Raw genomic sequence first — 21,271 nt, 5'->3', positions numbered from 1 at the left:
AAGGGTTGAGAAGAGGCGACGGAATGAATTGAGCGTAAAACACCCCCTAACTATACACAATAAAGTTCACAAGGGTACTCATACTCAACAACTATTAGCTAATAAGCACTTGTGCAAGACATTAACAAAACAAAGAAGAAACTAAGCACGTTTACGAGCATCATCCCTTTGAGTATTATTATCAGCTGTCAACGCCATTGACAACTACATTTCATATTTATATCTCACACGTATCTTTTTCTTTTCTTTTTCTTTGGTACAAATATCTCACGCGTTTTTATTTGTACAACTATTTCACACTTCCGATGAAATTTATGAAGCAACATCACTAAGTACGAACGAGTATAAAGTCCTTGTTCGTGTTATTACAGGGAATCGCCTGAAGAACCCAACAACGCAGGCTTTCTCAACCAATACTGCTGAAACCTCTGCCTTGCATACTCAACGTAGTCAAAATCAATTTTGTTCACATAACCCTGCAAACCAGCAGCGAACGTATCTTACGTTACACACACAAAGAAGCGATCACTCGAACACATGTAAACACAAGCTATTGCGAATAAAAGTGTAATAAAAATTAGAAATTATTACCGAAATTATTCCCCATAAACCCCAAAAGAGATGGTTGGCCAAAGTGTACTTGTCTGTTATTTCAACTAGCTGCTCCACCTCAGCATCACTGGGTTCGTAATCTATATGGAATATTGGAGATGAAATTTGTTGAGAATCACCAAAGCTTTCAAATCAAACATTCAAATCATTCGCAAAACCAATAGACTAACCTGCAGAGCTCAGATATGCACGGACAAATTTCTGGCGCTCCTCCAGACCTGATGCAACGCAGTGGAGAAAACCAAATTATTTAATTTGTAACGAAATAAAAATACAAAAATGATTAATTCCATGTTTGCAGCTTGATTGAATGCTCAAGGTTAGAGCAGCTCCAGCGTGTGCTAGAGCCCAAGGGACAGGCCTGCGAACAGTGGCAGAGCCTGAGCAAGCAAGCCCAGCGTGTGCTGGTGAGGGAGCCTGTGCAGGCTCGAGGGAGAGGCCCGGCACGAGTTGCCAACCCGAGAGCCCGAAGGCAATGTGACGTGGGCTGACATCAGGGCGACGTCAGCCACAATATTTTTTGCTTCTATAAAATATATAATAATCAATATAAAAGAACAACAATATAATATAAACTATTCTTAAAATCATAACCCTAACCGATAAATTAAAGGACCATATAAATAATTAACCTACTAATTAAATCAAGAATAAGTAAATAAAGAGATTAAGAACGTACCAAATGTGACATTCATTGAAAAAGTGCACAGAAAGTCGGGAATTGCAGAGATAGGGATTTAATTGTGTATTTAAAGAACTTATTAATCTTTTCTTGAGTAAGAAGCACAGAGGCTAAACTACATAGGGTAAATGGTCTTTTTCTTTAAAGAATAGAATAAAGGGGGACTAGAGATAGAACTAATTTATAATTTTTAGCATAAAACTATTATTTACTATCTCTCCTCTACTAAATATACATTAAATAATAATATGTATTGAAATTGAGTAGGCTCTAAGCATGAGTTTACAAAAGAATAGATCTATTCACAAATCCATTTTTACTTCCAACACAGCCTTATTAATATTTTGTCAGTGATCATTTTCAATTCATTCGATCCGAACAATCAACAATTAAGAGAAGTGTGTAAGAAGTAAAAATGAGTGCATGGATAACACTACCCTTACAGAAAACCTCCCTGGGCTATAGCCCACCTTAGCCTTGTGGGTGGCTACGCCATTGCGCCGCACCCCATGCTGCCTTCGCCTCCGCGCACTTGCGATCCCCCTCCTTCCACGCGCACCCAGATCGCACGATTTGGGATTTGTTTTTGGGGGAAAGAGGAGAGAGAGAGAGAGAGAAATTTTAACTAAGGAGTTGGCGACCTTTACCTACTTAACTAAGGAAAAATTGTGAATTTTTACACGGATCAGCTATTGATGTTGTTAGAGTCTGAGGCCCTGCCTTTGGAGCTCAAGTGAGAGAGAGCTGCTGAGCTTGAAAAAGAAAGAAAAAAAACACACACACACAGCTTTTGGAATGGTGCGTTGGCACCATGTGAAAAGAAGAAAAAAAATAATAATAATACAAAAGGGTTTTGGAATGGTGCATCGGCACCATGTGAAAAAAAAAAAAAAAACAAAGGTTTTGGAATGGTGTGCTGTAGCATGTGAAAGAAAAAATTAAAAAAATAAAAATAATTTTTTTAATAGAAAGTGGTACAACGAGACCGATTAAAAATCATATCCGAAATTACAAATAAATTATTTTGTATTATTTAAAAAAATACTAATATTTTATTGTCTATTGCCAGGACTATTCAGTGTAGAGCTGGAGATGCAAAATGCAGTTACTATTCATTAAGGGCAGTTAGTGTTCACTAGGTGGATTAAATAGTGGATAGCCTGGGGACCTTAGCAACGGTGGAACTGCTCTTATAGTAGGAGAAAATGCAATGAAGAGCGAATCACTAACAGATTAACAGTTACCTGGATAGTTCCTGTAGTCCAAAACGTGAGGTGTGTCAGAGTGGTAGTTCGCTACCATTTCACAGAAATGATTTGCAAGGTCATAAGCAACAGGATTGTAACTGGCATATTCATAATCCTGGAAACATAACAAAATCATATTAGAACTTGTACAGCAATTTGCAACACAGATTTAAAACCACAGAAAGAGTTAACGATAATGAAACAGTTTCATTGAAATCGAGTAAGGAACTCACAATTATAGTGATTAATCTGGTCTCTTCGTCCATCATTATGTTACCGTATTGCAGGTCATTGTGACAGAACCCAATTTCTTGATAGCCCTGTGACAGTTCCTTCTCTAACATACTAATTTCCTCTTCCAAAGTGTCCAAGCCAAATTTCTGTATGTCTTTTATCGAACACAAGTTTTTCGCCTCATTGAGCCAGTTCCTGGGGAAAATAGGTAAATTGCATAAAAATTCATGAATCCTCAAAAGGGAAACTTTAGCTTTTCAAAATATAAAATTACCTCATTCTATCCCAAAGGACTACATTTCTCGGACCAGGCATATCCAAATTGTGGAACTGTCTAAGCTTAGCTGCTATAATTGCAGATATTTTGGGATCACGGAGGTCAGCAGCTGATAGCGTCTGGGAATTCAAAAGACAAATAGCTTATGGAGATGCTAAAAATATCTTCTGCAACAGGTAATTTGAAGAGATTACAGTGAACCTCAAACGTCCCTTTGTTCGTTTTTGGTATGATGTGGATAAAATTCAAAAACAAATAAGACAGTCCTTTTTGACGATTTATAGTTTATATTGAGAAAATATAAGATCACTGAAGTCAATTCAAATTAGACGATGCATAAGCTGTCCAGCTGACACAGTAAATAGAAGGTGAAACTGGAGAGGATCTATTACATATTCATCATCTATCTCGATAGCTAAAAGATTGATAGCCTCTCCTTTTAATTTTTCGATTAACTATAAGATTCTGCAAATCGCGGTTCAGTTGTATCCAAAATGTATTTCAGTAAGCATAATTCTGTAAACTAGGCCTACAAGGGTTTCAACAGTCTATATTTTCTAGTATTATCACAATCTTATCAAAAATTTACTCATCAAAAATGATTTATTAAGTGACTAACGGCTTCTTCCTTTCACAACAATTAAGAAATCAGATACCCTTATCATACCAAAAAAAGAAAGAAAAGAAGCTATAGTACCACTTAAAAGGAACGGTCAAGATTACAGTGACCGTACCGCCTCTCTGTTTGCTGTCTGCATCATTCAATTTAGTCCTAAAGTGCATATTGAACCATTAAACTAAGATGAGTGTGTGGTGGGGTGGGGAGGAAAAGAGAGAGGCAGAGAGAGAGAGAGGGGAATAAGGAAAAGTAGTGACAATTATAGTGGATTAGTGAAAGTATTTGAAAGACATCATTAGCTGAAGACTACTAAAAAATAGAAGATAATATGAAATGGTAAACATAGCAGTTCACATACTCTAGCATGAATGAACTCCTCAACCCGTCCCTCTGCAAATCGTCCAAGAAGGCGCGGCCCCTGGCCGTGCTTGGACATGCACTCAAACGTCTGAACTTCATCCTCCCGGTTAAAAAACACTTCAACTCCTTCGCCATAAACCCGGACCAGAACTTTTCTGAAAAGGTCTACGCCGTTTTTCGTAGGCCAACTTATTTGATAGACCTCGTTAGTCATGGCCCCCTTCAATGGGATAACCTGCAAGCCATTCATATCATCCACTACATCCCCCCATTCAGAAGCTACAGATAAAAGTACCTTCTTTAACTCCTCAGGAAGTCGACCTTTAATAAGACCAATTGTCTTTATGGCCATTTTGTATCAAATTATCAATTCAAACAGGCTTCCCCTGCATATCAAAGTGTTCTATTAGCTTCTATCTTATCGAATTCCGGCACGAATCTTATGTTGTTTGCTGAAATCTAATCAAAATGCTTAATTGCAATAATCTAATCATATCAATATCACAACCGATGGAATTAAAAAAAAAAAAAAAAAAAACTGTCGAGCAAGAAGAAATAAACATACCCAAGAATCAAACAGTAAAATTCAAGGAGAAAAAAGCTCCTCAAAGATGCAATATTTAATTGTAATATCTGACTGAAATGCTCTACTAAGTTCAGCAGTTAGAAGAAGATCATACCAGCAAATGAATCAAAAGAACAAAAAGTATATGAAAATTACAGAACCCAGATGAAAGAAAAGCAAAAAAACATCAATAAATTGAGAAACAGAGCAACTCACCTAAAGAATTAGAGGACCAAGAAAGCTGCAGGTTGCTTTGATATGCCAAACTGCACTGCTTTATATATATCAATGTTGGAAACAATCTTTCGAAGTTCAAAAGAATAATAATAACCTTTGAAATAAAGAACAGAATCTCCTTTTTGGTCCAAAAGAGAACCCAGAACCCTTTTAAGCCAATTATATGCGGAGGGGAGGGGTTGTGGGGCTCACAAAAAAAGTCCAAAAACGAACTCTTCCCTCTGTTTCTCTGGCAAAAGCAAAAGCAAAAGCAGAGGACCAAAATCTGCAACGGGTCTTCTGGGTATGTAAAATTAAGATGGAACCTGGTTGCCAGATTCTGAGTCGGAATTGACCAAATTCTACGGTGCATGCGTTTGCTTTCGTTACTGGGTTAAAGAACGCTGAATGTCAAAAGTCAACAAAGTCTCAGACTTTTGGTCGTAGTATGCATGGATTAAGCAGAGCGCACCTAGAAAATGTGGTGCCTGCGGGGCCCGGTTATATGAAAGCAAGGTGGGCAGATGAAGCCTTCTCTTTCGCTAGAGACTTGAGCTTTGGATTGTCTTCTCTGCTTTCCTCCTATGAACAAAACGCGTGGAATGCCTTGGTGTGGTGGTGGGAAGTTGGCAACATATTTCGTCGGCAAATGGCATCCATGTAATTCAGTACAATTTGATTTTAAATATTTTTTTTTAATAAACGATATCATTTTTATTTTAAATATTTTTATATATTATAAATAGAATAGAATATTAACTGGAGTAATGATAATATTCTTATAAGAAGAAATTACGTTCTCATCTTTTTTTTGGCTACTCCATTGATTAAAACATTATTCTTTTTTTAATTTTTTATTAAAATCCTTAGGTTTTAATAAACGTCATTAATTATTTCAATAATAAAATATATTTTTGTTTCTTAAAAATAATGTTACATTTGGTATATTTATATTTATAGCTAAATTTTTTATCATATATTTTTATTTTTTAGTTTGTACCCATTTTTAATTTGCAACCCTTTTTTAATTTGCACCAATTTTCTTTTCAGTTTTAATTTGTACCCATATATTAATTTCTTTTTGTGGCCATATTTTTTTAAAGTTTTATTTATATTTGTACCCATATTTTTTAATTTATTTATACTCATTTTTAATTGTGCTAAATGTACCCATGCTAATTATATGTATTTATTTTATGTTTTAAAATATATCAGTAGTTATTTTTTTAAATGTGTTAATAATTATGTGGGTACATTATTTTCTTGCTATAATTTTTTGAGAAAAATATTACTCTAATATTTATTTTTAAGTATTTATTATATTTTGAAAATATTATTTGAATTTGTTTAAATTTCATAATTTGTGGGACATTAAATGCATAATGCATGAATTAAATCTCTTAAATGATGTTAAAGATCTCGATCAAAATATTTAAACAAACAAGGTTTTAGTCTAACAATTAGGTTGATTAGGGACCGGAACCAAAATGACCCTTCTTATCACTCATACCAATCACTCAGAAAAAACTATGCGTTTGTAGAAAGTTGGGGTTTCTCCAAAAAAACCAATTGATAATATTAAAGCAACTCGATCGCTTAGAAGCACATGCAAAGTCATTTTCTTATCCCAATATAGGATTTACTCTCAACAAATTTTCACATGAAAATTATAATAATATGACATATACAACTTATATGGGAGATTCCACCCTGATATTATTTTATTATATAACTTAATACTTAGTAATAGATGATTATGTAAGGATAATATCAATGATGTTGGTAATGCGCCGTGCTTGGTCTAAAAATAGAGAAATTTTTCAAAGCACCAGAAACAACAACTCACTAGTGACGGTGTTCCAGACCAATGAGCATCAAACACCCGGCCATTTTTCCTTGTTCTTTCTTTTCGTCCTTTACTTTCTCTCCCTCGCGAATGACGAATCGCAAACCAAAACCCCAATCTTTCTATCTCTTCCTGGCGTGTTGTTTCCCAAATTCAGATATGGGTTTCCTCCGCCTTATCAATTATAGGCAATTCGATGAACGGGTTAAACGATTTGATTATTATTTTTTCTTTATAATTTTCTGGACAAATGGGTTCAAGGAATTGGAATTGTTGGTTTTTCCAGTTGGACATTTTCTGGAGAATGTATTTGGGTGTCCTCCTGCTTGATTCAAATTGCACAACAGCTTTTCCGAATGGGTTCAATTATTTGGGATCTTTTTTCCCAATTTCTGGGCAGCAGCTTAGGCTCCTCAAGGAGACAAGGACTGATGTATAGGTACCAAAAAGGAAGGGGAAAAAAACCCAGAAAACGAAACTGTGAACCCTTCAAATCGGAACACAGTTGGTATTACCTCTAGAATTTGAAAAATAAAGTTCGAATCCTTGAACCCATTCTACAGATTACCCCAAATCTGTTGCTTTCGTGGTTGGGTCGATTGAAACACTGGCTTTTCATCGACGAGAGCGGTCCAATCGCTTTAATCAGATCGTGCGGTTGCAATTAAACACACCTTTCTTTTCCCTCTTTCTCCGTTGCTCTGCCTCACCAAGGACGCATATCTAAAACAGCCCAAGTCCAATCGAACCCAAATCTTCTTCCCACTTGATCAGTTTTGGGATCTGGAGATTGGCTTCAGATATTTGGCCTTGGGTATCTATCTTCCTACCTTAGTTCTAATTGTACCTCTCTTTTCTGGATTTTTCTGGGGTTCAACGATTTGCTCTTTTTTTTTTTATTCAAATTCACAACCCAGAATTAGATCTAAAATTAAATCAAATTACAAAGTGATAGATGGATTAATTTATCCTAAAAATGTTATTAAAAATCACCTTCAAGCTGAGACTTAGGTATTGGAGGGCTTCTGGTATGCTCACCTTCAATGGAACGGTAACTGTTCCTCAACAAGCTTGTGCATTCATTCCTTTTCTAAGTCAACTTAGTTAATTTAGAGCTTTTGGCTCACACCACATTAGTGTGACAAAGTTTTACTTTGTCTTTATTTTCTTGATTGCAGAGACACCAGAACAATTTTATGTTATTATACTTTATACTTTTTAATTTTCTCTAATTTTATTTGTATGAATTGCCATCTTATAATAATAAACAAGAGATTCGTCGTGCAATAAAGAAATGTCTGCTATTACTTTTTCATTCGTTGGTTATCACACATCGTTCTATTTTTCAGTTTATATTACATTAATTTTTGGAGTCAAAGTGTATTAAACAAGCTTAAATTTCTCTGGTGCAACTGGGTTGAACGCTTGGATTGGATTCCAATCTCCATCTAGATGCATGATATTCTCATCCAACTCATTTGTTTTGAGAAAATTAACTTTTTGTGACACATCAACTCTCATCTACTCTTTGGGCCTTTAATCATAGCAAGTGGTCCAGTCGTAAGGACGTGGATTGCAACTTCCTAATATAAAACCACTCCTAATTATATCTAGTTTTATTTATTCAGAATTGAGCATATCACATTTTGCAGATTATAAGGCACAGTTTTGCATAAAACCTAGATATAGTAGACAATAAAAATGTGCGAAATGATTGATCAGTTTTAATTTTAGAGTGCTTGAACAATTCGGATGCAAAACGTAAGACCTAGACGTGCAATGTGTTCCCAATGTCAATGACGAAACGGTATCTAATGTCTCCTTTGAGAAGACGTTCCATAGCTGTATTTGCATAATCAACTGATATAACTTCAACGTTCGCTGTTATGTTGTGCTTAGCTGCGAAATCAAACATCTCTTGGGTCTCCTTCATTCCTCCAATAGAACTACCAGCTATTATCTTTCTCCCTAAAATTACAAAAAAAGAATCTAATGTTAATATGTAAATACACAACCGATCAAATGTAAAACAAACTGATTTCAACACACCATCTTTCTCCGCACGCACTTAGTTACACATGACATTTAGTTTTTTTTTTTTTCTTTTAAATCATAATTTTCTTTTATCTAAACCCAATTAAGGTTAGAAGTTAGTGTGAATTCATCTGCTTACCCATGAGCAAAGGAAAAACTGGTAGCTGAAGAGGCTTATCTGGTACTCCAAGCAGAACAAGCTTTCCATTAGACTTCAATAGTCCAACCAAAGGCAAGAGAGGGTGTACTGCAGAAACAGTGTCAATGATCCCATCCATTGTGCCCACGGCACCCTACACAATCAAAATAAACACATCTGTATGTCACAGTGCTCACAAATATGACTAAAGTCATAAATTTATTGGATCTTATTATTCGTATTATCACCTGCATTTGGCCATCGTCGTGGCTGATCAAAAAGGAATCGGCACCAAGGTTTTCAATAGCTTCCTCTTTCTTCTTCGGGGAGGTACTGATCATTGTGACCTTGAGCCCCATAGCCTTTGCAAACTTCAGGGCAACGTGACCTAGGCCACCGACGCCAACCACACCCACATGCATACCGGGTTTATCAAGTCCGAAATACCTCAAGGGGCTGTAAGTTGTAACCCCAGCACATAGGAGAGGAGCAGCGCCATCGAGAGGTAGACTGCCTGGAATACGGACTACAAATTGCTCATTGGCGACCATGATGTCAGAGTAACCTCCATATGTTGGGGTTCCGTCATGGTATATGTCACCAAAAGTCGCTATCATTTTGGGGCAGTAATTCTCAGCATTGGTGGAACAACTATCACAAGATTGGCAAGATCCTGCCATATATCCAACACCGACATGGTCTCCAACTTTGAATTTCTCTACTTTGATGCCTACCTCAGTTACTACACCAACAATCTCGTGCCTGCATGCATTGCCCGATTAAATTAATTAAGTTCACATTTGACAAGCTAGTTACATGGTTAGCACATTAATCCAATTCATCATATACGTAGGCCTCGTTTGGTGGGTTATATAAGGGATCGGATAGGACTAATAATACGGACCCGGTTGTTTGGTGTCTTCTCGTATTAAATAGTCGTCGGATTAATTTAGTCAGTCTGCTTATTTAGTAGGAAATGAGTGGATTATTAGTCTGGTTCCGGTTCCCTTTCTTCTCTCTCTCACTTCATTCTCCACGACACCACCTCTTGCCATCGTCGTTCTCGCCGTCATCTCGTCTTGCCGTTGCCGTTCTCCCCGTTGCCTACTCTCGCCGACATTGATCTCCCTGTCGCCTGCTCTTGCCGTCATCGATCTCCCCGTCGTCATTCTCCTCGTCGCCTTCTCTCGCCATCGCCGTTCTCGCCATCTCCTGCTCTTGGTTGAGAATTCGAATTGGATATCTTTTTGCTATTTTTCTGATCTAATATGCGTTTATTTTGGAATCTTGGTTGAGAATGATGATACAACTTGGAAATTAGGAAAATTTTCATCCGGGCATTTTTTTTTTTCTTTAATTTGGAGCTTTTTAATCTGCTTTTTATTTTGAAAATTAGGATTTGAAAAGTATTTGGGTTTTTAGATAAACACATTGCATTCATATCCGGTACAGTATAAATAATATTGTTCTTAGTCCAATATTACACTAAACACCCGATTAATTTACTCAGTACTATCCGATGATTATTTATCATATCTGATTGAAATAGTTAGTACAGTCAAAGTTGTCAAATAAGGTCATAGTGTTCAAATGTAATAGACAACTCATCTGTAGTACGTACAGTAACTAGGTCTGTCTATATTACAGATTAATTAATGGACAGTTAATTTAACTAAAGTCATTAACTTGTCATAACAAAGTTTAGTATAGAGTGGTATGTATACGTACCCCGGAAGTAGAGGATAGGTAGAATTTCCCCATTCATTCTTAATCATGTCAAGATCTGTATGGCATATTCCACAGTATAATACTTTGAACGTGACGTCGTTCTTTCCTGGTTCCCTGCAACCAAATTATAGTAATTTGAGATAAATTGAGTAGGTTGCATTCTGATCCGTTTATATATGCAGAAGAATAAACAACTTCAGTTGCACCCACTACTAAGACATGAACAACTGAACTCAAATGACTATTGATTTAAATTCATTAAGTAAATAACTTTTTGTTAGAAAGTTAGATAGTTGGGTTAGATTTAGTTTTCATTTTAGTCTTAGGTATATTAATTCGAAAATATACATAAGTACACGATTTTAGGTGCACTAATTAGTTCATATTTCGAAGTACGTACAATTTGGAAATGTAAGTATTCAAAACAATTTATCTAATTGCTGGTATTGCAAAGGTTCAAGTTGTCAAATACACTTTTTTCCTTCTTGGATTTTCATTGTATTTCCTAGGAACTACGTGCAGCACGCAAATTGTAGATGGATGAAAGAAAAACAAAAAGATTAATGAAACACCAATTGGATGGAGAATGTAAAAGATAAAATGGAGATAAACCTTCTGGAGAATTTGAAGGGAGAGAGAACACCAGATGAGTCTCTGGCAGCCCATCCAAAGGCTTTCTTGGGGTGTTGTTGTTCTGGAGATTCCACCATTTTCTCTCTTAATTATCTGCTTTCTTCTTTTAGTTGAAAGAATATGAGAGCTTTATAGAGTGCTAGATGCGTGTGTGTGTGTACACACAGATAAATATTATAGCTAAGTATGTGTGGTGGGAAAAAAAATTTCAGTGTGCCGGGAACATGACTTAGTATACCAAGTGTCATAAATATAAGTGGTTGAAATTTTTTTTATCAAGTATCTAACAACTTATATTATAACACTTGTTGTACCGGACTGTGTTCTCAGCACATTGAAAAATCTCTTGTGTGGTGAGAGGGTTTGATGCTTGGGGGATTGACGTATACCGATTTATTAGCTAAAGAAAGTATATATCAAAATAGTTGTCCTTACTGTTCACATGGAAAATCCAAGTCATTTCTGGTGCCATCCATGCATGGTCGGTATCTAAACTATTTATTATCGAGTAATACTAAATAGACTAATTTAGATTATATTTACAATTCATGTGATGTGTCATTTATAGAAAATAAACACGTTAATCAACACTTAATAATCGAATCATCAACAACCACATACAAAATACGATTTAAATAGATAGTCACCATAGTATTATTTATTTTTTCAACAAAAACAAAACAAAAAAATAATTTAATCTTTTATCACAAAATAAAATCATGAACAATATATAATTTGGCGGCCTACTGCCCTCGATTGGTCGCTCACTGGTATTTTCATAGTTTGTTCGCATTTCTGATCTCTGACCTTCGACATAGACAAGGCAAGGTACCAAACCATCCACTCTGATTGTGGTGTGACTATTAACTACCTCATTCGTTTTTATTACTTTATTAGTGTTTTGTTTTCTCATGAACGTGACATCCTAGTTTATTGATCAAATGAATACATGTGACATCTAATTTAACTAGAGTCTCATTAGGTGTAGTGTTTTGTCCTACTGACGGCTTTCTATTAGCCAAAATGTGGCTCGCATGCTACGGAAGATTGGAAGGGAAGGGACACCGTCATCGGCTCTTGCAAGAAATGGATGGTTTGTAGTTTGCAATTTGTCATTTGTTTCTTTTCCAAGGAAGCAAATGTGCCACTCTTTTTTTTCCTCGGAGTTTTTATTACTTAAGGCCACTAATGAAACTTGTAGTGATGTAATTTGGATGATCTTAAATCATTTTCTTTAAGTTGTGCCATTATGACTGTATTTCTTTCCAACTTTTTTATATTTACAATTTTCGGCAAGGATTGTCATTTGTATCTACTTGCTCTTTTATTCATCAACAATTAAACAAAAATAGAATCATTCAATGGTTATATGTGTACTTTTAAAAGATTTCAAGCTTTAAAAAATTGTATACCAAACGCATAAGACAAAAAAATTCTCATGTATATACGTACATAAAAAATCTCTTAAACATTACAATACAAAACAACTAAAGTAACTTTTTAAAAAGACAAAAAATAAATAAATAAATAACTAAAGTAACATATCTTTTGAAACAATCTAAATTTAAAAAATAATAATAACTTATAACCCTTGATAATTAAAATATTTTTTAGAGAGATATGACTTAAATTTGAATGGTTTACATTTTCGAAAATACTTTTTTTTTTGTTTTAAAAATACAAAAGTGCTTAGGATCCTTCCCTCGGTGGTTGCGAGAACGACTTGTCCTTTGCTTGATGCCATTGACTTTGAGGTGTGTTTGGATTCCTTGAACGGAGAAAGAGATGAGAGGTAGAGATTGTCCCACTGGGCGTGCCAATTTGTGAACACGGAAAATTCCTGAAACGAAAGAGACAAGAACAACGTGCACAAACAAATATTTTGTATTTGATGATTTTGGGTTACAATCTCTCTCTATTTTGATCCTCTGATTCGATCTCCGTAAGGTGTTGATTTGTGGATGTTTCGTTGATCCAAGGGCCGTCGAGGCTTGATTTTGGATGAACTGTTGGAAGTTTCTTCAAGGGCCGTGTGCTTGATCTTTGAAGGTGGATTTGAGCAGATCTTCAAGGAGCCGTTTGGGGCTTGATCTTGAGGATGAGTGTTTCTTCAAGGGCCGTTGAGGCTTGATCTTGAATAACGGTGATGAACGGATCTTCAAGGGCTTTTGGGCTTGATCTTGAAGAACGGTGATGAACAGATCTTCAAGGGCTTTTGGGCTTGATCTTGAAAAACGGTTGGATGTGTGGATTTGTCGACATTGTTGATCCAAAGGGTCGTTGGGGCTTGATCTTAAGATGAACAGATATTGAATGATGGTGCTTTCTTCAAGGGTCGTCGGGGCTTGATCTTGATTTGGTGGATTGTTGATCCAAGGGCCGTCGGGGCTTGATCTTGGAAGAACGATGAACGAAGAACGAATAACGCTTTCTTCAAGGGCCGTCGGGGCTTGATCTTGAATTGATGGATGATTGTTAATCCAAAGGGCCGTTTGGGCTTGATCTTAGGATGAACGTTGAACGAAGAACGAAGAACGAAGAGAGCTTTCTTGATTCTTCGGGAACCTGGATGCTTGAGAGCTTCGGAGTTTCAGAGCTTCAGAGCTTCAAGAATTTTGCCTAATGATTTTGGTTCCTCAAATGAATGAAATTGGCTTCTATTTATAGAATTCCAAAACTTGATTTTGGGGATTAAATAATTAGATGAAATAAATCATTTCTGCCGGGCGTTGACACGCGTCCTGTTTGATGACTTTTCCAACTTATTTCGATTTTTTTGTTTAGACACACGCTACGTGTAAAATTTATGTAATACATGAGCGTTGAAACTTTGATTTATCGTTCAACATTTATTTACCGAAATTTCGATGTCTACAAATGCCCCCACTTCAAGGCGCGTCGTATACATGTGCTTGTCGGGTGTAGGAGATGCGTTTTGAAGTCCCTTACTGTAGATGTCGATCCAAGGGCCATCGAGGCTTGATCTTGAATTGGGCTGGCGATTTCTTCAAGGGCCGTTGAGGCTTGATCTTAAATTGGGCTTGAGATTTCTTCAAGGGCCGTCGAGGCTTGATCTTGAAGGTTGAAATTGGACCACAAGGAGCTTCATGTGGTAGATGATCCTTGGCTTTGGTAGTGGATGAATCGGCACGTATTTGTTTTTGCGCTTTATTGACTTTCCACATCTTTGATCTTGAACTGGGTTGGAGGATTTTCTAGATTCCTCCAGTTGTTGACTTTCCTCAGCTTATTCTTGAACTGGATTTGATTCAAGGGTGGTATACACTTGATCTTGAATCGGACTTGTGATTTCCTCAAAGGCCGTCGAGGCTTGATCTTGAATTTGGCTGGAAACTTTCTTCAAGGGCCGTTGAGGCTTGATTCTTGAAGGTTGACTCGAACACATGGCAAACAGGCACGAGGTGAAGGTGACGACTTGTTGCTTTGTTCAATCTTTCTAATTCACACCTGAGCAGTTTGGTCAACAGTATGATCTTCAAGATTGATGGGCTCTTCTTCCAATTGGTGACTTGATCTTTAATGATTTGATTCAAGGGTGGTGAATCGGCACGTGCAGCCCACAACGCCTAGTAAGTTGACCCAAGAATTTGAGGGTCAAAACGAGTTCACCGTCCAGAATGATTGCAACTCTGATGATATAAGATACTTTTGATTTTGAAGAAGTAGCCGATGAATCAGCACGTGCTTTGTTGCACTTGTCTCCACATGCTTCAAGGTATCATTTTCATTTCCTTTATCTGCTCCTCAAGCAGATGTGGCATCTTCTCGAGTTCCTCATCTCAGACTCCTTCTGCTGAGTTGACTGTGCAAGCTGCATTCTTCTCTGCTTGTTTCTTCTGCACGTTGTCTCCACGTGTTGCAAGGTATCATTTTCACTTGCCTTATCTATTCTTCAGGCAGATGTGGCAGCTTCTTTGGAAGTACAGCAGCAGTAGGAAACGAGTACTCGAGAGCAGTACTAGGTAGGCAATCAGGGAACTTTTCCAAGCAGTCGGTTCCTTACCCGAGTTTGAGTGAAGGTTCCGGCATATTGTTTTCTTTATCCTTGTCTTTGTAGGTAAGAACAAAGACAAAGAAAATGACAGGGAGAACGCATGATATGAGATACTCTTGCTTTCTACCCTAGTGATATGAGATACTTTTGCTTTGGTGTCATTTGTTTGCAAAGGTACCCTAAGGAATAAGGAATACTGAGTGACTCGAGAGGCTTCGTTGGGAAGGCATTCTCGGAGATGAAGAAAGGTTCTGTATGTCTGCCTTGCTATGAAGGGTGAAGATGGACAGTTATAGGAAGTTCTTTAATACCTGTAGAGGTATTATTCTTTCACTCATGTCGGCAACCATTGCGTGATTGATCATTATGGCTTCACGTGTTTTCTTCTTTATCAGAAATCTTCGACAAATTGTCCGTAATTTCTGCCAAGCTGAGTGTGCATGTGACAGGTGTTGACGAGGCTGAAAAAGACTGGCGCCTCTTCGATATCTGAGATTGGCGCTTCGACAAATTACCCGTGATTTCCTCAAAGCTGAGTTTACGTGTGACGGATGTTGACGCGTCTGGAAAAGCAGATGCCTCTCCGATTTCTGAGCTTGCCTCTTCAATTTTTGAACTGGCCTCTTCGAATTCTGAGCTCGCCTCTTTGATCTCTGAAATCCCGTCGAGTGCTGATTTTTTATAGAGGTACGCAGGACGTTTCAAAGCACACTTGAATTTCTGCCTGTAGAAACTCTCTTCTTTCACTTCTACGATCTTGACTTGTCCGACCTCTTTTTTCTTTCAACACTTTTGAAAATGTCTGGCCCCTCTGACCGTCGTCTTGACTTGAACCTTGGTGAAGAGGCAGTTCCGCCTTCTCCAGACAACATATGGCGCCCATCCGTCATATCCCCTACTGGTCATCTTACCGTTGGGGATTCGGTGATGAAGAATGACATGACCGCTGCAGTGATGGCCCGGAACCTTGTCACTCCCAAAGATAACAGACTGTTTTCCAAACGGTCTGATGAGTTGGTTGTTAAGGATTCTATGGCTCTCAGTGTGCAGTGTGCAAGTCTGTGTCTAATATGTGATGGGTATATTTTGTATTATATATTTTACCCTAATCTTAGTATATATTGGTTAATATATTGGAAGAATTTTGATACTTTGAATTGTATTTTCAGGACTTTCGACTTCCTCTGGAGCAAAACAAAACCAAATGGATGAATTTCGGAGTAATTCCAGTTGGAGGACGTTCATGAGTCACTTAGCTTAATCGTATCAAAATTTGGGATTTTTCCACCAAGCGGTTATTTTCTGGCGATGAAATAAAGAAGCAGTACGCAGTGCTGAAAAATAACGTTTTTGGGCTTAAATTGCGGTTTTGGAGCCCAAGATGACCTCGGATGGGTTCGTGGCCCTCTGGAAAAGTGTTCAGAATATTCCAAACATTAAATCCAGCTATATTGGGCCAGTTTTGGAGCAGCTTATGGGCCAAAACGTGGCTGTTCAGATTTTAGACGAATTTTATTATTTTAATTTAGGGTTATGTTTCCTAGGGTTTGGGGGGTGGCTTGGAAAATATATTGCTTAGCTGTCTACAGTTTTAGACTACGCTTTCTTTTATGCAATTTTGGAGACAGAGAGAATTGTTAGGGTTTTGAAGACTTTTTACTTGAAGGTGCTTTCAATCCTTTTCTTGAATATATTTTCTATGATTTCAATTATGAATATGCGGAACTAATTTCTATTGCTAGGGCAAAGCCTTGAGCCTTAGCATGAATATGTGATTTTTATTTAATTGCTTATGATTGATTGCATGCGTACCTTGAATTGTTAATCACCGAGATAAAAACTATCTAATTGTTTTAATGCCTGATTACCATTAGGATTTTTAGAAAAGTAATTTGATGCAATTTTGGTCGGAAGGTTCCCTGAAATTGACACTGGCTTCTTGTGATTAATAATTGTAATTTCTCTTAGGATGAATATCACGTCTTAAGGATTGCATGGTTTTTCAAAGGATTTTCATAAAGCATAATGAGTCTTTCATGTTTAGATTTGATCCGAACGTCCGGACGGGTTGCATGTTAGATATACGTTCTATGTTGGAGGTTCCAAGTAGAATATGAATTAGGAAAATCTAACCTTCAAAGTAGCATGTATAGATCATAAGTAATGGGTAAAAATTCATAGGATTGCTAGGTGATGGTGGAACCCTAGTGCTTTCTTAATTTGATTTTCTCAGAACTGTTTTCTTCTCTCTAGTCCTAATATTGCAGATTGTTTATTTTAATTCATTAAATTCGTTTTTATTTTAATTAGGTTATAAAATCAATCACTTCAATTTCTACTTTACAATAATTAAATGGAATCTGATTAGTTTGAATTATTTAATAATCCCTGTGGAGATGACCTTGCAAAATCCGTTTATACTACAATAACCTTGTGATTCTTGCAAGTAAAATAGGAGATTTAAGCTCGTTCACATAAGTAGTAAAAAATCCTATCAATATGGCCCAACGCCTATTTGCTCGAACCCGTCAAGTTGAATCATTGGCGGCTGAAGTGATGAGTCTCAAACAGGAGATTAGAGGGCTCAAGCATGAGAATAAACAGTTGCACAGTCTCGCACATAACTATGTTACAAACATGAAGAGGAAGATTGACTAGATGCATGAATCTGATGGTCAGATTTTACTTGATCATCAGAGGTTTGTGGATTTGTTCCAACAGCATTTGCCTTCGTCTTCTGGGGTTGTACCGCGTAATGAAGCTCCAGATGATCAACCTCCAGCTCCTCTTCTTCCTGGAGTTCCGCCGAGTGATAAGGCGCCACCTGATCATCCTTGAAGATCCCCTTCTGTAAATTTGATTTGACTTTTTTTTTTTTTTTTTTTTTTTTATAGGTATGTATAATGCAAATTTATGTAAAATTTCCAAAAAAAATAAATAAAATGGACTTTTATTTCTCTTAATGCTTTTTTTTTTGTACATGGTGCCAGATGCACCATCCATTTTTTTATATTTTCCTTTCTTTTCCCTTTTTTTTTTTTGCACATGGTGCCAGATGCACCATCACTCTTTTACATTATTATTGTAACTTTTTTTTTCTTTGCTTTCGGTGGTGCTTACACCCACCATCACTAATGAAATGATGGTCCTCATATTCATACCGCACCATGATATATATATATATATATATATATATATATATATATTTTCTTTTTTTTTCTTTATATACGGTGCTATGCAAGGCTAGGTTTGTGGGTGAAAATCCAGGCCGAGCCCGAGAGATGACGAAGGAAGAGGGGCTGCATGTGCCGCTGAAGCTGATGGGCAGAAGGAATGCGATTGCAACCACCGATTGCAACCACCTAGCGTAGAGCCACCGCACACCCGTTGCACCGTCACTGAGCACCACCACTAACCATAACCACTGTATATCTGATGCACTGCCTGCCGTTGCCGAGGAAGGGATCACCAGTTGATGCCGCTGCGTTGTCGGAGCCTTTTGTTGCTGCTGTCTCCGTTTGCTGCGAAGGGGAGTGCCGCTCATTATTGATGGGCCCGTCGTGTTTCTTGCTGCTAATGCCATTATTTTGCACCATAACCAGTTCGGTTAGCTCGACTCCGACGACTGCGGAGTAAGCAGCAGCTCAAACTTTGATTGCCAAGAATGATGAGGACGGACAGAGAGCATGGATGGGGGAGGACGATCATGGCAGAGAAGAGAAAGAAGTGGCTTACCGTGATTCGTCAGCAACCCTTCATACATCGACATCACCTCATTGTCGGTCTTCCAGCTGCCGGTGGACTTGCCGTCTCTGAGGTCACTAGTTTGCTACTCCCTTTTTGTTGTTGTCAGTAGAGACAAAAGTGCACAATGCGGTTGCTGAGCTCACAGATGGCGGAAAGAAGGCAGAGAGGATCATCATTCCATTTTAACAATGGTGTGGATTGGTGTGCCCAGCTGCATCGCCTGGTCTATCGACTTCGGATCGCGGCAGGAGTTTGCGACAGGTTGGAGTGCCAGAGATTCCCACGTCTTGTCCATGTACTCCTGGAACCGCATGGCTGCTGCTTATTCAATGGAGGAGTTTCTCAACGGCGGAGAGCGGGGAAGATGATCCAAAATGCAGTGCACTGCAGTCGGTGGTCTAGCAAATAAAGAGGAAGACACTGGAGCACATGAAACATGAGGGGTCCTGAAAAGTCCACTCCCAGCTGAAGTTGTAATGGTAGCTGCAGTAGACGTCTATGGGGTAGTAGATGTCTTAGGGGTTCCTGAACTAGCAAACAATTCAGCAACGTGTATTGATGGTTGCGACGTTGCAGGTAAATGCAAAGTTGGATGCACCTTCTTAGCAGCAGCTTCTTGCCTAGTTGTTTCCCGCCGATTAGCCTCGAGGAATGGATCGTTCCCGTACCCTGGGCGACGCTTATTAACAAGATAGGCTGTTTTCATGGACACAATGTACTGATGAATACTCTCCACCTTAGCTGCCATGTGAACGAAAGAAAAAAAAATGCATATTTGACATAACTTTTGGAAGAGACTGCAACAATGAGGATCCATCATTGGCTGGGTTCCTCTCAGAGTCTAAAAGCAGCTGCTCTAATTCCTCAGTCCACTGGCGACACTTCGACAAGATATTTCTCAAATCTTGCAACTGTTTGATGTAGGAACGGAGATGGTTTCCTCGGAATCCCGTTGTAGAAACCAAAAACACTATAGAATTTGTTGTTGGTTGACTACTTGAACCTGGTGGTATTGTTGGTGTTGTGAATTGGAAGGTTGCATTCTTTGCAAAAAAATCGCTCTGTCCTGCTGGCAAAACAAGGAGGCTTTTCTTTTCTTTGATTTCTCTAGGAGATGTGAGGGTGGAAAGACACGGCTGGATTCTCGGCGTGGCTCGTGAGGAAGTGGGAGAGTGTGAGCTGCTAGGCCGCACCGTGGGCCGAGGAGAAATAGGGAAAGACAAGCTGGAGCTTGGGGGCTGCCACTTGGGCCTGGATGGCCTCCTTTTGAGAGGCTTGCTGTTGATGGATATACATACATATATATATATATATATATATATATATATATATGTTTGTAAAAGAAATCCTTTTCTCTTTTTTTTATTATTATTATTTTTTTGTAATAAAATTGACCTTCTTCAATAAAGCATTTATTTTTTATTTAGATGTGACTGTACTCGAAGTTGAACGTTCGAGTTGCCTACGTACCCTTCCAAAGAAGAGATCAAGTCATAACGTAGTTCAAATATATTTTGTTTTTTTTTTGTTTTTTTTTTGGTATTTTCTTTTGTTGCCGTTTGCAGTTTTAACTCGTGCAGGCAAGGAGCGTTTGGTGTCGTTTGTAGTTTCAACTCGTGCAGACAATGAGCATTTGGTGCCATGTTGCAGTTTCAGCTCGTGCAGACAAGGAGCGTTGGTATCGCCTTTTATGCTCATGCGGAACAAGAGCGTTGGTTCGTGCAGTTTAGGCTTGTGTGAACAAGAAGCTTTGTTGGTTCGTCAAGCGATCTGAGATAGTCGTTCCTCGCAATCTTCATAGCAAGGAGCCTTGACTGAGTAGTTGAAGAAGTCTTCTGGGAAGATGTCACGCATCGTGATGGGGATGGATGATCTTCGTGTTAAAGTTTCATTATCTCCAACACTTTCACATTGTTATGGAGGTGGACAGGAGCTGCTTTACCCCCTTTCCCATTGGTGAACTTGTGGAGAAGACATATGCTTCTTGTTCAGTTTCTTCGGAGTGACATAAGTTCATCCTTCAACTTCACTCGGCTTGACTGGCATGGTTTTGGAGCATGCCCCCAGCGATTGAGGTGAAGATTTTGAGTTGACAGAGCCGGAAATGACGTCTTATTCCAGGATTTCGTCTTCTTTGTCTTCTTGGGCCTCCTCTTCAGTGCGGTTCTCTTGGGTTTGTTACCGTGAAGATTGGCCAGTGTAGATGATGGTGCGCCTCCTTACCTTCAATGGTCCTTTTGTGTCGACTTCCAAAGCTGCTTGGCGCTTCATCCTTGAAGGAATCAAGCTTTGAACATCGTCTTTTCCTGCTAGACTG

General features: G+C 38.1%; 2 protein-coding genes across 3 annotated transcripts; both read right to left on the bottom strand.

The window, feature by feature from the left end:
* Positions 1-94: 94 nt before the first annotated feature.
* On the bottom strand, positions 95-5,310 carry LOC126621017 (probable choline kinase 1). 2 transcript variants are annotated; one of them, XR_007622768.1, is made up of 9 exons: positions 4,813-5,310; positions 4,030-4,417; positions 3,050-3,171; positions 2,775-2,970; positions 2,539-2,656; positions 783-830; positions 592-692; positions 272-476; positions 95-166 (listed from the first exon to the last, which is right to left on the bottom strand). XR_007622768.1 is itself a non-coding variant. In XM_050289376.1 (8 exons), the coding sequence occupies exons 2-8, from the start codon at positions 4,381-4,383 to the stop codon at positions 366-368; spliced, it is 1,050 nt and encodes a 349-aa protein (XP_050145333.1). In that variant the 5' UTR covers positions 4,384-4,417; positions 4,813-5,310; the 3' UTR covers positions 95-365. The 2 variants fall into 2 exon arrangements, 1 of the variants encoding a protein (XP_050145333.1); XM_050289376.1 differs by having other exon boundaries at positions 95-476.
* Positions 5,311-8,259: 2,949 nt separating this feature from the next.
* On the bottom strand, positions 8,260-11,329 carry LOC126621014 (probable mannitol dehydrogenase). The gene is made up of 5 exons (XM_050289372.1): positions 11,172-11,329; positions 10,560-10,673; positions 9,080-9,593; positions 8,832-8,985; positions 8,260-8,626 (listed from the first exon to the last, which is right to left on the bottom strand). Exons 1-5 carry the CDS (start codon positions 11,267-11,269, stop codon positions 8,427-8,429), a joined length of 1,080 nt encoding a protein of 359 aa, XP_050145329.1. The 5' UTR covers positions 11,270-11,329; the 3' UTR covers positions 8,260-8,426.
* Positions 11,330-21,271: the final 9,942 nt, after the last annotated feature.

The sequence above is a fragment of the Malus sylvestris genome, chromosome 5 (assembly GCF_916048215.2).
Source record: "Malus sylvestris chromosome 5, drMalSylv7.2, whole genome shotgun sequence".
Lineage (NCBI taxonomy): Eukaryota > Viridiplantae > Streptophyta > Magnoliopsida > Rosales > Rosaceae > Malus > Malus sylvestris.
Note: the sequence above shows the minus strand (reverse complement) of the source record. Positions and strands in the feature narration are given on the sequence as shown.